The sequence below is a fragment of the Vidua chalybeata genome, chromosome 2, assembly GCF_026979565.1.
Source record: "Vidua chalybeata isolate OUT-0048 chromosome 2, bVidCha1 merged haplotype, whole genome shotgun sequence".
NCBI lineage: Eukaryota > Metazoa > Chordata > Aves > Passeriformes > Viduidae > Vidua > Vidua chalybeata.
Genome location: NC_071531.1, coordinates 84,988,273 through 85,004,664, shown reverse-complemented (window position 1 = coordinate 85,004,664; position 16,392 = coordinate 84,988,273). Strand labels below are relative to the sequence as shown.

The 16,392-nt window shown below is 37.7% G+C and overlaps 1 protein-coding gene across 2 annotated transcripts in view; it reads right to left on the bottom strand.

The window, feature by feature from the left end:
• The window catches only part of ARHGAP42 (Rho GTPase activating protein 42), a 142,308-nt gene that overhangs the window by 62,829 nt on the left and 63,087 nt on the right, over positions 1-16,392 (bottom strand). For both annotated transcript variants that reach the window (XM_053935227.1, XM_053935228.1), the window contains exon 4: positions 4,050-4,121. In XM_053935227.1, coding sequence (XP_053791202.1) covers positions 4,050-4,121 — 72 coding nt within the window. The remainder of the gene's footprint in view (positions 1-4,049; positions 4,122-16,392) is intronic.

Sequence of the window (16,392 nt, the reverse complement as noted above, 5' to 3'; positions counted from 1 at the left end):
TAGAAGACAGAGTCCAACACCCAACTGCTTGGATCCAGCTGCTTGGATCTCTAGCTACTGCTAACATTGCCAATGCTAAAGGCATACCAATCTCCTGCTTCTATACCCAATCTCCTTAAATGTTTGTCCATAAGATATTATGATGCAAATTAATTACGAAGTAACAGCTCTAGAAATGTGACATTACTATCAGCTATCCTGTGGAGGTTGCACCATCCACAGAATCACAAAATCACAGAATATGCTAAGTTGGTGGCACCCAAAAGGATCAAGTCCAACTCCTGGCCCTGTGCAAGACCATCCTCAAGAGTCACACCATGTGCCCGAGAGCGCTGTCCAATGCTTCTTGAACTCTGTCAGGCTGGTGCTGTGACCACTGCCCTGGGCCAGTTTCCTCCCCTCCAGGCTGAACAGAGCAAGTTATCTCAGTGTATCCTCGGATAGCTTCCTCTCCAGACCCTTCACCACCTTCATAACCCTCCTATGGACACTTTTAATAGCTTCCTGTCTTATATTGTGGCAGCCAGAACTGCCCCCAGCACTGGAGGTGAGGCCGCCCCAGTGCAGAGCAGAGCAGGACAATCCCCTCCCTTGCCCGGCCATGCTGTGCCTGATGCCCCCCAGGACAGGGTTGGCCCTCCTGGCTGCCAGGGCACTGCTGGCTCATGTTCAACTTGCCACAGACCAGGACCCCCAGGTCCCTTTGTGCAGCATCTCATTTCCCAGTCTGTCTGTACATCCAGGGTTGCCCCATCCCAGGTACAGAATCCAGCACTTTTCCTTGTTGAATTTCACCTGGTTGGTGACTGCACAGTCCTCTAATCTGTCCAGGCCTCTCTGCAGGGCCTCCCTCTCTTTGAGGGAGTCAACAGCTGCTCCCAGTTTTCGATCATCTGCAAACTTGCTCAGTATCCCTTCCAATCCTGTGTCCAAGCAATTTATGAAGATGTTGAAGAGCACAGGGCAGAGGATGGAACCCTGTGGAACCCCACTAGTGACAGGCCAACAGTATGATGCAACCCCACTCGTTAAAACCCTTTGTGCCTGACTCGTGAGCCAATTCTCACCCACAGCATGAAGTGTTTATTCAGCTGAATGCTGGACATTTTGTCCAGAAGGATCCTGTGACAGCATGGAAAGATTACACCAACTGGCCTCTCTTGATCAGGTAGGTAGGTTAGCTTGTCATTACAGGAAATAGAGTTTGACAAGCAGGACTTTCCCCGCATGAAGCCATGCTGGCTGTCTCTAATAACTGCATTGTCTTTCAGGTGTTTTTCAATACCTCCCAGAATAATCTTCTCCATAACTGTACCAGGCACTGAAGTCACACTGACAGGCCTATGTTTTCTAGGGTCCTCCTTCTTGCACTTCTTGAAAACTGGGACAACTTTCACCAGCTTCAGTCAGCTGGGACATCTCCAGTTTCTCTTTAGGGAGCAACGTGTACACAGAAATGTTTGGGGATTTTGGACAGGAGAGGGATGACAGAGAAACAGAAGCAAGTTTGGATTTTATATGAATACCATTCTACACACTGTTGTAGACTAACACTACAGGAAAGAAAACAGCTTGCACCTGCTGTGAACCTGGTAAGGTCCACTCAACTGATGTGTCTAGAAAACACCACAAGTAAAAAGTGACATTCTCAGTCTTCTGTGAAACTTGCTGCTAAAATCCAAACAAGAAAACATCTATATCTTCTGTTTGGCTATCAGCACAGATCATGCCAGAGGAGTTCAAAGAGCCAAATCTCTGTGCAAACCTTCATTAACTGCAGATAAATAACCAGCAAGCTCAACTCATTCTATATTTATAAGAGCTCATTAATGCTCAAGGGATGATCCCAGTGAACAGAAGTAGGGGTAAGCAATCTGACCATGTTTTCTTTACCAATAATGGGTTTCACAAAGCCCAAATTTCTACTCTACTTCAATGGGTCTCATTATTGCTAGATCATATGTTGCTATTTTGTAATTACTAGAAAAACAATACTGAATCTAATTAAGCTCTGACTTGTTTGTGTTGATACCATTTAGTTAAAGACCAGCTGTAATTGCTTCCACTGATAAAAATCAATTCAAAGGCAAATGTATGACACTTGGCTATGACGACTTTCTGAATCTCTCATTTCTGAGTTTGGCAGTTGAACTCCGTGTGCAGCGCTAGAAAATATGTTTGTTTGACATTTTATAAAACAATGACCTGGGAGAGCTCTCTTTAGGGTATCCATGCGTCAAGCCAAGTATCCCGGACTCTCCAAAACACACAGCATTGTGTAATAAAGTGCATTAGACACTGGAATAGAGTTAGCTGAGCCAGGCTCCCTCCTGAACTCATTCTGTACAGTGTAGTATGACCAAGGACAAGTCAAAACAACTCTAAGAGGAGCAGATGCCCATATTTTACATGGAAGAGATATGGAAAAGAAACTAGCCATTGTGATATACCAAACAGAGGACTCAACCTGTCCTGTAGTGCCCTGCCTTTAATATTCTTGATGATACAAAAACCAAAGGAGTCATCTTCAATTAGATCATTCTGCATGTGTTGACATCTACTGAGTGATATATTTATTCACAGGAAATCTGAGTGTTGTAGAGAGCTCTGCAGAGAGTCCTGTGAACCACCTATGGATTGTCTCTGTCATGCAGCAAGACAGTCAGCAGTATGGTGGGTTGAGCTTTCAAATACGGTGCTCTGAAGAATGATATCCCTTAAACCGTGAGAATATTAAATGAAACAGTACTACAAAGAACTGGATGACATTACTAAAACCTACTGAAAACTAAAAATAATTTTGTGCTGGGATTAAATTCTGATTCATGCAGCATGGTAAATAAAAACCCAGTCCTGCATCTCACAGCAGCATAGGGGTGGGACAAGAGAAGAATGTAGCTGTACACAAAAACATATCAAGTGAAAGGGTAAAGAACACCCACTTCAGAGAAATCTGACCTCAAGTTCACAGTACACATTCTTCACTAACATCTACTTAGTTCCTGTGCGGAAGCAGCCCCATGTGTTTGCTACACATTCACAACAGAAGTACAAGAAGCATAAACCTTTGGTGTCCCTTTCCAATAGCTCTGTTCTTCTGAGTTTCTTTGAGTAACACACAAGCACAACCTCACCTGCAATATCAGAGAGCTTTTTTTTGTACTCACTTAACCTTACAAATGGAACATTTCCCAGAAATATTTATGAGCACTAATATAAGATGCAAAATGGTTCAGAACTAGTGTTTTTATGCAGACAGAAGAACTATAACCTCTAGTTGACTACCACATCCTCCATGCATATCCCAGAGACTGTAATGAAAGCAGACACTGACAGCCACTCAAAAATTCAGGATCAGACTGAAAACAGCTCTTCTAGACTAACAGCTAATTCCAACATACTTTTCCCCAATATATCTGATTTCCTGAGCTGACTAGTGAACTGTGGTATAGACAACCTGCATTGTCTCTTTCACACAGATATAACACTTAACAAAGAACCAGATATAATTACCGACTAGAGCACTTCCACCATGGGAAAATTCCTGAAGAATATTAAGCTGAATACTCTGGCAAAATGAACATGAACCATTGCACTGCATCAGCCATGTAAAGAGGAGAGGGAAAGCAGAGGCAGAGATCATACTGAAACTGTCTTCTGTCTTTATACAATGTCTGCTTGAGGGACTCATAGCAGCCGTTTGAATCCTCCCTGTGGTTCTGGGTTAACCCAAGACACAGCATAATGTAAATGCAGACATCAGAAAATGAACACAATGCCAGATGGTAGGAATTATGGCAGCTATCAGCTTGATGATAGGAATGTGCAACAGTAGCAAGAGCTATCTTCTATGCATATTACCAGTCTTTAAGCTCCATTTCTAAATTGTCCCCTCCTCTGAAGCAAAGAACTTAGTATAATTTACTAACATATTAATGAGGATGGTATCAAGTCTGTTTGAATACAAAATGCTTGTTTTCAGTCCAGCCTTCAAAACACACTGATAAATTCAAATAAACATGAAGTGAAAAACAACCCCAGCCACTTACTTTTGCTGCTCCTATTTGTTCTTTTCGAAACTTCTCCAGCGGTGTTATTAACACATCATTAGCATTCTGGATCTGCAATGTAACATAAAGGATATCTTCTTAATACAGAGTATTTGCAGAAAGTGGACTCACTGCAACTCTGCCAATGTGCAAGACTGAAAAATGCATATCCGAAACATTCTGGTAAGAGCAGAAGGCAAATAATTCTGTTTTCTTTACACAAAGCAGACAACACACATGTACACTAGTCTACTACAGAACATTTTTATGAATAATTAAAACAATTGTAATGGAAGATACAGTAATTTTCTCTCCAATATGCAGAAGGTTTTCTGGTACTTCCATTTTTTTGCATCTTGCCTAAAACCAGAATAGAAAATGAAAACTTTCAGGAATATATTTTGGCAGAACAAAGAAGACAAACACGTGAATACTGACAGCACTGACTAAAATAGTCTGTGTTTATGGAATCTGAAACTTTGACAGCTGAATCTTTTCGGCTATCCCTTTGGATTATAGACCTAGGTACACTGAGCAGAAGACAGTGAGGCAGAGAACTCCAAAAAGAAAACTGGGCACTTAAAATAAATAATCTAGATTGGGTTCCTTCACTTTTTTAGTTTTTAAACTAATTTAAGATGTCCTGCAGTTATTTTTGTCCCTTTAACCTAAACCAGAGTTCTTAATGAAATACAGTTTTCCCCTCTGGCCTCTGTTTATTTAGTGTAAATCCAGTCCTGGGAACTCCTCCCTGAAACCCATTCCCAGCAGCAATCACCCAAAGCAGTCTGTAGTCATTTGGGACTGGAAACACACAAGCAGCAGAATACAAATGGCAGCCAAGCCATCATGCCACTCTCCAAGGAAAGGAAGCATAATTTCCCCATATGCCTTTTAGAGACAGCAAGAATAACCAATTAAATTGCCCTTGCTGATGAAAATCAGAGAAACTAATACCTGTCAACATATCAGAAATAAAGTACAATAAATCACATTACAATATTCTATTATACAGGCAAAACTCTGGGTCTACTGCACAAATAGCTTTTTTTTCTCCTCACTAGTACAGTCTTTACCAGCACTCATAATTTGGGCTTTGGCAGGTTTAGTGGTCTGGGCAAAGCTAAGATGTACCTAAGCCAAATGTGAATGAATACAGTTCTTGTGGTTCTTCCATAACAGTAATTGATAAGTTACATTGTCAGTTGAGCACAAAAACTTCCCAAAAGGCTGTAATAAAAACCATATAGAATAAACCCATTGGAATACAAACAAACTTTCTTCCCAAACCTAACATTACAATTCAAAAGAACACAGAATCACCACATCTCTTAGCAGGGCAAAATTTTAGGAGAAGCTGAGACTCTCTTTGATACCCTTATGAAGTGAAGTCCAAGACTGCAATGGCAACACTTGAATGCTCAGTGATACCATGATCAAAATGTGCTACGTTTAAAAACAAAAATCAGGCGCAGAGGATGAGGAGGAATGTTTTCATTGCATTCAACATCTTCCATCAGTACCACTGGACCAGACTACAGTACTACCTTACTCTCCAAGTGGATGCTTCCCAATAATATATAGATTTTTAGCCATCATCCAGCAATCTAGCTGGGACTCAACACCTTTTACAAGGCAAAGTGCATGCACCTAGCAAAAGATAACTTCATTCCCAAGGAGCACTAAAGCAGATGAACAGCAGTGCAAAACTTAAATGACTTGCCTACTACCAAGCAAAATTTCAGTGCATATGCTTGGAAGCACCAGCTGGAAGTTTTGATAGCTTACAGAGCATGTACATGGCTTTTAGCAACACACACCGAAACCACAAATGATTGCTAGAGTCACGGGTATGGAAATGTGGATGCAATTTTTTTTTTCATGTCCCAAACTAAGTTTTTCTCTGCCCTTTAGATTCATTGCTAAATATGTCACAGTTCAATTAAGGGAGACAGATATAGATTATTAAGTAGTATTAAATATTAAGTATTAAATATTAAGTATTATTAAGTAGTTACTTCTGATACCAGTCCATTCTAGTCCTGCTGCTAGTCACTGCCAATCAAACTAACCCCATGTGGAGCTGGATGGCCCCTCCCTTGACACAATGCTACCATGCCCATGCAGCCTCCATGACACACCAGAAGACATCACTGCATATATTGTCCTCTTGGCAGCATTAAAGTGACTGAAACACAACTCCTACCCATCTCACTCAAAGCTGCGGCAAAGCAAATGAAGTATCTTGGAAAAAAAGGATCCTGTTTCAAACACCATGGAAGAACACAGATATAGAAAGCATATGGAAATGAGAGGATTTGTCTGAGAAGTAAGTGGCTTTGCTGGACTGAACCACAGTGTTATACTCCCACAGTTATACATGAAGTGGGAATGGACAGCAGCCATTGCCAGGCTTTCATTTAGACAGGTCTGGGCCTCTGAATAGATCTGCTAATTCACATCAACAGAACACATTGCAAGTCCATCCCTGGGCTGAAAGGTTATACCGGCAAGAGCTTTGTTGTGACAATTCATCTCCCAGCAAAATTAGGATCTAGGCAAGAAATAAGCTTTGGTTTTGGAGAGGGTGAATGTGGCAGCAAAGGACCTAAGAAAATCCCAGCATATGCATTTCAACAGCCACTATTACAAGATGCAGCACACTCCACTGTGTAAAGACTTCCATCAATTTCCACCAGGTTGGGCCTAGCTTTTGGAAACTGAAAATTAGAGAGAAAAAAGAACTTTTGCCTTACATATTCATATATTAATTTCCTTTCTTTGTCAATTAGTATCACTGCAACTACCTCACAGTTTCTTTCTTAAGGGTTATAAATCTGCATACAGCCCTCCCCCCCACTCTTCTGCGTCCCCTTTAAAGTAGTAATCCGATACTCCCACAACCATTTCTATGGAAATCTGATTGCTTTACATAATCTGAAATTTTCACTGTGTGGTCCTAATAGAGTATCTTTTTTCCTGCCAAGATGACAATCCCTCTCCCACTCAGTTATTGTGCTAGGTTGAAATCAGGGACACTGGGAACAGGCAAACAATGTCCAAAAGACTGTAACGGCTTTTGTAAACAGCAACTTCAGAAATCCATGTTGTGTCTAAAATATGGATCTTACCCTTCCATGCTTATTCAGATCAGTCACACCTTTAGAGAAGTTACATTTTGTTGATCTAATAGTTATTGACTGTTACACAGTTCCAGTGCTGAGCATGGTTAATATGTGGCAGTCAATCAAATTACGTGATTGTTTCTCTTGTTTGGCAAAAGCAATGGTGTTTCTTTAGAAAAAGAAAAGAATAACACAAGTTTAATGACAGTTCATCAGTCTTTTTTTAATTAAGATGCTAGACAAGTATTAGCAGACATAATACAAGAATATTACTTTGACATTTGAGAGAGCTATATTAGATACAGTAATAAAGAAACAGATTTTTCTAAACTAAAGCTTATTCAGATTTTTATCTTTGGTATTCCACTTAGTTCTAGTTAATTCTACTTGTTGATAAAAGCAACACTGAAATAAGTACCACTAAAACCACCCAAAAGTTTTAAAATATATTTGAAAAAGAAGCAGTTAAAATTTCAAAATACTTTTTCTAAGGCAGTTTGGACAACTTACGAGGTTGATCATTGTTTGCATAACTGCAACATTCAATACACCCTGACAGTCTTTGAGACAACATGGTGAAGCCATTTAAGTTGTCTTTTCTGACTCATGATCATCTACTTTTCCAAACTACCCTCTTTCCCTCCAGGAGTTAGATGTGAAATTGAATTTATGCACCAATACTGAGATTAAACTGTGGTTTTTGCACATCACAGAGAAAATCCACATCTATACATTGAAGACATTTTGGGCTAGCAATTTTTAAAATTTTTTAAAAAGAAGTTTCAATCATTAGAATGAAGACTGTTAACAGAATCATAATTATTATGCAGTGTTAGAAAGGGAAGAATAAATTTCTTGCAAATGTATCTGAATATTTCCATTTCTAGATTTTCTTAAATTCAAGTCAACATTAATGTTTTGAATGAGTTTTCTAATTAGTTTTCTGATTTTTCTGAATTTAGGAGAGTGAATGATATACAGCCTGTACATGCAGCACTCTTTAAACTGAAAAAGGGTAGATAGATTTACATCTAGGAAAGAGGGCAGGTTTAGATTAGATATTAAAAAGAAATCCTTTATTGGGAGGGTGTTGAGATGCTGGCACAGGTTGCCCAGAGAAGTTGTGGATGTCCCATCCCTCGAAGTGTTCAAGGCCAAGTTGGATGGGGCTTTGAGCAGCTTGGTCTAGTGGAAGGTGTCCCTGCCCATGGTAGAGAGCTGGGAGCTGGATGACCTTTAAGGTCCCTTCCAACCCAAGGCAATCTGTAATTCTACTTTGGTAAAACCAGTGGATATAAACAGAAATTTATCTAAAAAAACATTGACACAGTTGCTAATTAATTTTTAAATACTAACAGCACAGACACAGAAATTTTAAGCCCTGAATTGTTTTATAGCCTTCTATCTTCACCTTAGTGTCTACAGGGCTGAACTGCAGTACAAGAACAATCAATACCTTTTGAGCTTTGTATTTTCATTTGTAAGGATAGGACTAGGTAAGTGACAGAAGGAACTGAGTTAACAGATTTACCAATCGCCAGAAGACAGCAACAATTTAAGTGAGGAACATTTGCAGTCACAGAATTATATTAAACTTATGTGAATGATAGCAAAACAATTTAACTACAAAAAACTTTTGTGTTTATATAGTGTATCTTGAAAAAACATTTTTTTTGTTCCAAAATCTGCTAGGACCACTTTTCATGGCTACACAGAATGACCCCACTAGCACATGGTAAATAGAACTCATTTCCCTGAAATACTGAATGGCTTGCAAATTCTGAATGCTGACAAATATTTTCATGTCAGTATAAGACTTTTAGAAAACACAAATTAAATTCATTCAAGGGGGGGCAACAAATTTTGTAGGTAATATATGCATAGTAATGCATTTCTAATTTAGAAAAATATTTATCTGCTAGACAAAAAGACATAATTGAAATTTAAATCTTTCTTCCAATTCCTAACAATTCTTAACATCTGATCAAAATATCTCTTCTTTCAGTCTGAGGCCTGTATCACCAGCTCCTAATCAATACAACCTCAAATACAACAGCTGAGAACACATACAGACAACCAGGCTTTTGTATAACTTATGTATCAAATTGAATGTTATAAAGAATATAAACATGCCAAGATAAAACACTAGTCATGTACTTAAGTGCACAGTTTCTGTTTTAGAAGTTAAAAAGTGTAAATATTACACAAAGTTAATATTGTGAATTTCAATGCCTGTAAGTACTTGACTTTAGCAAGACAAATATTTTTACAGCTTTGTACAGAAAACTCTACACAGACAAATCACATACTTAAAAACAAATAATATACTTGAAGTTTATCTTAATATCTCTCACCTTTACAAAAAAAAAAAAAAAAGATGACATCAAACAATAACTAAGCTTATGTTAATTTCCTAAAAACATCACTACCACTGCCACTTATTTAAAGTAAAGCTGATGTTAAAGGAGATTGAGAAGACTACTGAGTTTTAACTACAGACAATTAATAACATAGGCTGGACACTTCCATGTACAATATGTAATGCAACATTCAGCTTCTTACCAAAACCTAAAGCTGTATGAAGTGGTATTAATCTATTGCCACAAGGGGATGCTTATAAATCACGTACTAGTCAAGGCTGGGAGTAGTTATACATATGAATCAAAGAATGGTTTGGGTTGGAAGGCACCTTAAAGATCATCAGGTTCTACTCCCTGTCATGGCCAGCAATGCTTTCCACTAGATCAGGTTTTTTCTCAATGTTTTCAAGTGAACTTCAATTTTCTATATTGCATAGTTTATATTTAAAAATACATTACCATACTGTCAAACCTGAAGTGATTGTTTGTTAATATCATAAAAAATTACACACGAAAATATGCACAAAGGCTGCCTTTAGCACAGAAAGAAAGGCCAGTCTCCTTATGGAGTCCTCATAAAATATTAGAGGAAGAACAGAACTCATCTGAAGAACAACTGAAGAATTTCAGATGTTAGGTGTCCTCAGGAGCTTTTTTTCTTTTGACTGATTACAGACCAAACAGATAAAAAAGCAGCCAACCTTCAAAAAAGTCAGTCTTCAAGAAGCATCTGACTCAAATCTACCATCTCCTTTTTAACATAACATTGATATTCTAAAAAGTACACACTGACATGTGGTGTAAATATACATAGAAAAAATACGTAGATATAATATTTTTAAATTAACATTGCAAACATAATTTCAGATCACTGATATTCTGAGTCAGAAAGGAGCCACAAGGATCATCAAGTCCAAATCTTAAGAGAATGGTCCATCCAGGGACTGAACCCACAACCTTGGTGGTATGAGCACCAAGCTCTGACCAACTGAGCCGATCTTCAGGGTCTTGTGTATCTTGACTTTGCAATTACTCAGTAGAGGTCTTGGTAAATGAAGGATTCCTGATACATTTTTCTATCAGAACATCTAATCATGGGTGAGTGGACAAACTAGATTTGAAAGTACTAGTGAGTATTGTGACTATCTTTGTGATCATTAACCAGATGCAACTTTGTCTTGTAAATTGGGGAAAATATCAAATACCAGGAGGTCCTCTCAGGCTCTCTCTCTGTCCCATTTGGTAGTTTCCTCTGTTCCTCCCAAGTATCAGCCAAGGAAGAAGATAGTTACAGTTTGTAAGCAATATATTTTGGGACCTCATTGGCAGGAATAAGTGAGTCGGTATTATTTTAGAAATACTCCTTTGTACTATCTTCTTTTTTCTTTGCTATTTTTCAACTACCCACTATTCTACTAAGAACAGTATGTAATTATAAAGAATTAAGTTTAAAATGCTTTCATTACATCAGCACATGAACGAAGTGTTTGTATAAGCCACATTTCGTTAACTTTATGACCCCAGCAGTCTCAAAGTTGAGGCATATGCTTTCTGGGCTGTTTCCACACGTTCCTAAACAGGGTTATGAAGACCTCTGCTAACTTAGGGTACAACATAGCAAATACCCACCAAATACAGCACAATCACCTTCAAGCATCTTACCTTTTTTGTAGTAGCTCAATCTATAAGGCAAAAAACAATATCTATGGTACTTTAGCATTCAGAGATCCCAAGGTCCAGTACAACCTTTCATAAAAACTTGATTCTCTTGGAAGGAGGCACCAATATTCTTTGTGTCTGCAATGGCTGTGGAGCAGGAGTTCCCTTCTTCCTCCCAGGAAGCCAAGCCTTATGAATTACCCTGAAAGCCTGGGTCTTTAAGACCATGCTACACTAACACTGGTTAACTTGCTTTAGGGCCAAGGAACAACAGAGAAGTATTAACTCTAAGGCTTGGCATTAAAAAAAATAGAGAAAAAGTGTTTTTGAGTTTAAGTAACAGCTATCACACAAAATCTGGAGCTTCAGGTGTCCCCTAATAAATCAATTCATGCACTGCCAACTGGAAGATCTGACAGAGGACATTATCATCTCAGTAACAACACCAACACAAAGAGGCTTGAGGACTTACCAGGCAGTTAACTCAGTCACTCAACATTAGAAGCTGAGCATGGAAACCAACAGAAAAAATTGGATAATCAGAAACCAAAAGTGCCTACCATCTGACTCTAGTTACTCAGTGCTGCTCCAGAGCCATCTTATGCTACCCACTGGCAATATCTTATAGAAGCACACCAGAAATTCCCAAGGGAACAAATATTTAACAGAACTATACAAGATGCAGCATGTCTTATGAATGACTTCAAGTATCTTACAATTATTTTTTCTTAGTGGTTTGTTCATCTCTTCATGAACGGCAACCATAAGAAACAATGCTCAGTGACTGCAAGAATGGACTTTGTAGATATTGCTCAGGGAGCAACAAGACATGTAAGGAAGGGTAAAAACTAACTTAGATGAGAATACTTGCACCATGAATTTACAGCAGCAATTTTCAAATGCATATCAATAGTTTTTGTTTTGCATAATAAGGTAGGTTATCTATGACTGAACTTACCATTGCAGGCAAAAGAAAGTAAAGGTTGCAACAAGATTTCCATACATTAAAAGTTTTTAAAGATGCAAAAATGGTGTTTGGCATGTTTAGATAAAGTATATTATCAACATATTCATTTAATACTTCTTTTCAATGCTACTTCCTTTTAATTATCTTTTTCATGTAATGAATTCATTGTCTGTGATTTCTCTGGAGGGAAAAGCTAAATATTCATTCCATCTGTTTTAAATTCCCCATCTGAGAATTTGCAGTAAGCTTAATACATCTTTCTTGCCTTATGAAGAGAAAATATCATTATATTTAAACTCCCAGAACTATTGTTATTTTACAGCAGTTAAGTTTTAATGTTTGTATGCTAATCTGTTTTGGTCATAAACACAAGATTCTTGGGCATAGTTGGACCACAAATACTTCAAGCATGACTTTAAACAGCACCAAGAAAAAGCTACTCAATTCCTACCATTTGTATGTGGACAGATATTGCATTTATAATCATCTTCCACTAAATGGTTTGGTTTGGCAAACCAAATTTACTTTACATTTTAAAAGCTGATGCTCAAATTTTCCTGCTGAGTTAAGAAAGTGCAGTAAATCTATATTATCAATCACTACAAGTAGGAGTAAAGTAAGAGGCTACAAACCTGCCACATGCCCAGTGAAAAAACTGCCTCTGATAACATATAGAGGCAATGAGACATCTAATACATTTTATGGACAACCTTAAAAATTATTTACAGCAATGCCACCTGACTACAGAAAGCAGATTTGTTTGAGGAGGAATATTAGATGCCTTTCAAGCATTGGGAATTACTGAAGTGAAATTACAAACACCGTTATGTTAATTCTGGTTTACATCTTCAAGACGCACAAAACAAGGGCTTAAAAAAACACGGATTACTGAAAACAGTCGTGTTCCACATATATGCTCCATGTAAAAAGTCAGCTATTCTCTTTTCTCATAATTCTTTATTTTACTTCAAATCCCAAAATACTGCTATATTTAATTTTCTTTAGGTAGGTGAATGAAGAAACAAGTTAAATACCTCAATTATTTGACCCAAATAAGACCAAACTGGATATTTTCCTGCTACTATCATATTTAACAGATTTTTATAAACTTAGATTACAATAGGAAAACCATGTGATGGTAACCTTCAAAAATGTCTTTAATTTTTTACAAGACACTTCAAATTTATTCTTTTTTTTATAAAATAATCATACCAAAAATTTACATTTATAAAATGTACATTTTTAAAATAAAATATTAAAGAAAAAAATTGCATAAATACTTTTAGATGCTATGATCCACAGATGATACCAATATAAATGCAAACAGCCTTCTGGAAAAGCAACACAAATTATTCAGAAGACAAACATGGAAATGGACAATTGAATAAGAGCAGTTGATAAGAGAAATAAAAAGGAGAGTGTGCTAGTATTTCATAATAATCTCAAGAAATTGAATGTCAGGGGTCAGTATCAAGACAAAAAAATCCAGCTGAATTATTAAAGGGCTTGGCTAGTTTTATGACCATTAATAAACACAAACTAGTTGCATGTGTTAAATTGAAGGAAATCAGATCTTAAATTTTAAAGCATTCAGAGCAAGCACATAAGTTGTCTGTCACCTCCCACTCACAGCACACAAAATGGCAAGGATTCCTGTGTTTGTTGGAACATTGGATAGTCCCAGAAGAAACATCTGTGTACAAAAGGGGCCCAAATAAAATCAGAAAAGTTATTCTTTATAATGTAGTTGAAGTGGTAAGGGTAAAAATTCAAACATCAATATCAAACAAAAATTACTGATTTTAAATTTTAACTTCCGTGCTTCCCTTTGCGAGCCTGAATAAAATAACAAAAGTAATTCCACAGCTCTTCTCATGTGTCAAGACTCTATTCCAAATATCAAACTCTGTATCAAGTATTACAAATACTGAATAAAGATGTAAATACTGGCACGTTGTAAATTAGGCTTCATGGGGAAATTAAGATGCAAAGAATGATACCAAGGGAATTGTCCAGACATGGATTTAACAATGTTGCTCCTGCCCTCCCACAGTAACTTTTAACAAAATTGACTTCATTCCTCTCACAATGTACCTTGCCAAGAAATGGATTTGAATAAAGGGACCTCATTAGCAATAAAAGTTTGGAGGGAAATGCTGCTTGAAATTTGCTTTGCTGAAGTGCATGCAAGGAAAAAAACTTTGGTAGCAGTGTCTGCACAAGCCAGTCCCAGCCTGCTGGTCCTACTGTGTCAGCTGCTGCTCCCAGGTGCTTCAACAGCAACAGAAGAATAAACTTGTAATGTCCATGCATGTATCATCCTGATAGTGAAGCTTAGGATGTCTTTCTCTACCAGCTGTGAAGCTCACAGTGACTATTCAGACCTTCTCAACTTCTCGCAAGGCTCTGCAATGTGCTCTGGGAGATAGTATGTGAAAGCTGACAGAATTATGCAAAGAGTATTAACGCTCAAATCCTTTTCACACTGTTACCTTCTGAGCAGAATTTAAGGTGCTGGTGATTCTTAAATGCAGTTGTTATGTGCAGGAAAGTATCAGAATTATTCAGGGTTGCTCAGAAAACTCAGCAGGTATCGAGAGGATTACTACCTTAGTGACAGCATAAAGGATTTAAGTTTTACTACTGATAGCACCACTGAACCAATCAGAAAACAAAGAATGTCCTATCTCAAGCAACTTATGGATCAACAGAGTTGTAAACTAAATTCCTGTAACATTACCTTTATTAAGCAATCTTTAATTCATGTTTTCAGGCCACAGCTGCACATTTAAAATAGGGTACCTTGATCAATTTTAAGAAATTTTCATTATAGCACAGTTTGAAACACTGAGTTTTGAACAAACATGACAAGCTACAGTCCTAGCTCCATGATTTAGTAATCTTTAACAGTTGGAGGGTTCATACAGCATGGGCTACCATTCTTGTAAATAACATAGCTCCTGCTATATGCTAAAGGCAAAAAGCAGAATTCAAGATTCCTAGCATTCAAAACAAATACCAAAACTAGGACATGTGAATTCATGTTGAAAATACCGAATGTGCCTTCTAAAGGACTTGTCATCACTCCTTCAGCTCAGCTACAAAGTGTCAAAAACTTGAAGGGCAAGATGTTTAACTTTGATCTACTGGGAGGAGGGACCCCAATCTTGTTACACTTAATACACAGAAGAAAGAGATAATTTGAAAACAGAAAAAACTTGGCCAATCTGAAGGTAAACTACATTTACAATGAGACTCTAAGATGTTTTGATTCACTAGTAAACTCGCACATGAATATATTTTGTGACATTCCTTTTCTAGGTATTGACAATAAAAGTCCTAATACAATGTCATAAGAAGTGCCTCATCTTCAGTGTGTTCAGAAATTAGAAGCCAAAAGGCATCAACAGGTTCTTCTTCACTTACTTCCTTGATGTGTGGGTTTAAGTAGACTGACTTACTCTAATGCAATGTTAGCCATTACCAAATACATTTTCCTGAGCAGGCACCAAGCACAATGACCCACAGCAACTTCCCAAAAGAGCTCCTGCAGTGGGTAGATGATACAGAGAATCTGTTTGTTTATGAGTAACCATACACTACATGCATTGACCACTGTAAGATAAAATTCAAATGCAGAAGCATTGTACATTGAGGCATGTGTTCCAGTATTTTTTCATTTATGTGAAAAAATATTCAAATCTTGCCCCTACAGGAGGTTTTAATGGATTAAAAGAAAGCAGTGGCCAGTAAGATTAAAAGGGAAAGGGGAAAGACCCAACTGACTTTTATACCTTGTAATTTATTGTAAAATCCCACTAGAATATATAAGGATAAATTCGCTGTACCTTGGCTCCATTTTTGTATCTCCTCCTGTGCTTTTATTTCTTTTCAAGATATGCACTTTTCAAGTGCTTTCATTTCTCTCAAAATCCTTTCACATAACAAAGACCACACATGTCACCTACTCTTTCATTGTACAAGGACACACTTCAAAGACTTGATTTCTCTGTGTCCCATATTCATGTTTTTCCTTCAGTGGGCAAGAGCTCAGTGGGGTTTCTGTCGTTACTGGCACTAACAACTTGAACGGGAAACTGTTCTGTGCCCCTTCTGCCTCCTCTCACTCACAGCCTCTCCTGTCTCTTAGACTTGTTTAGTTGCAACAGCAAAATTATTTTCTACATAGACAGGAACATTTTATGAAGTGTTAATGCATTTAACTTTTTCTG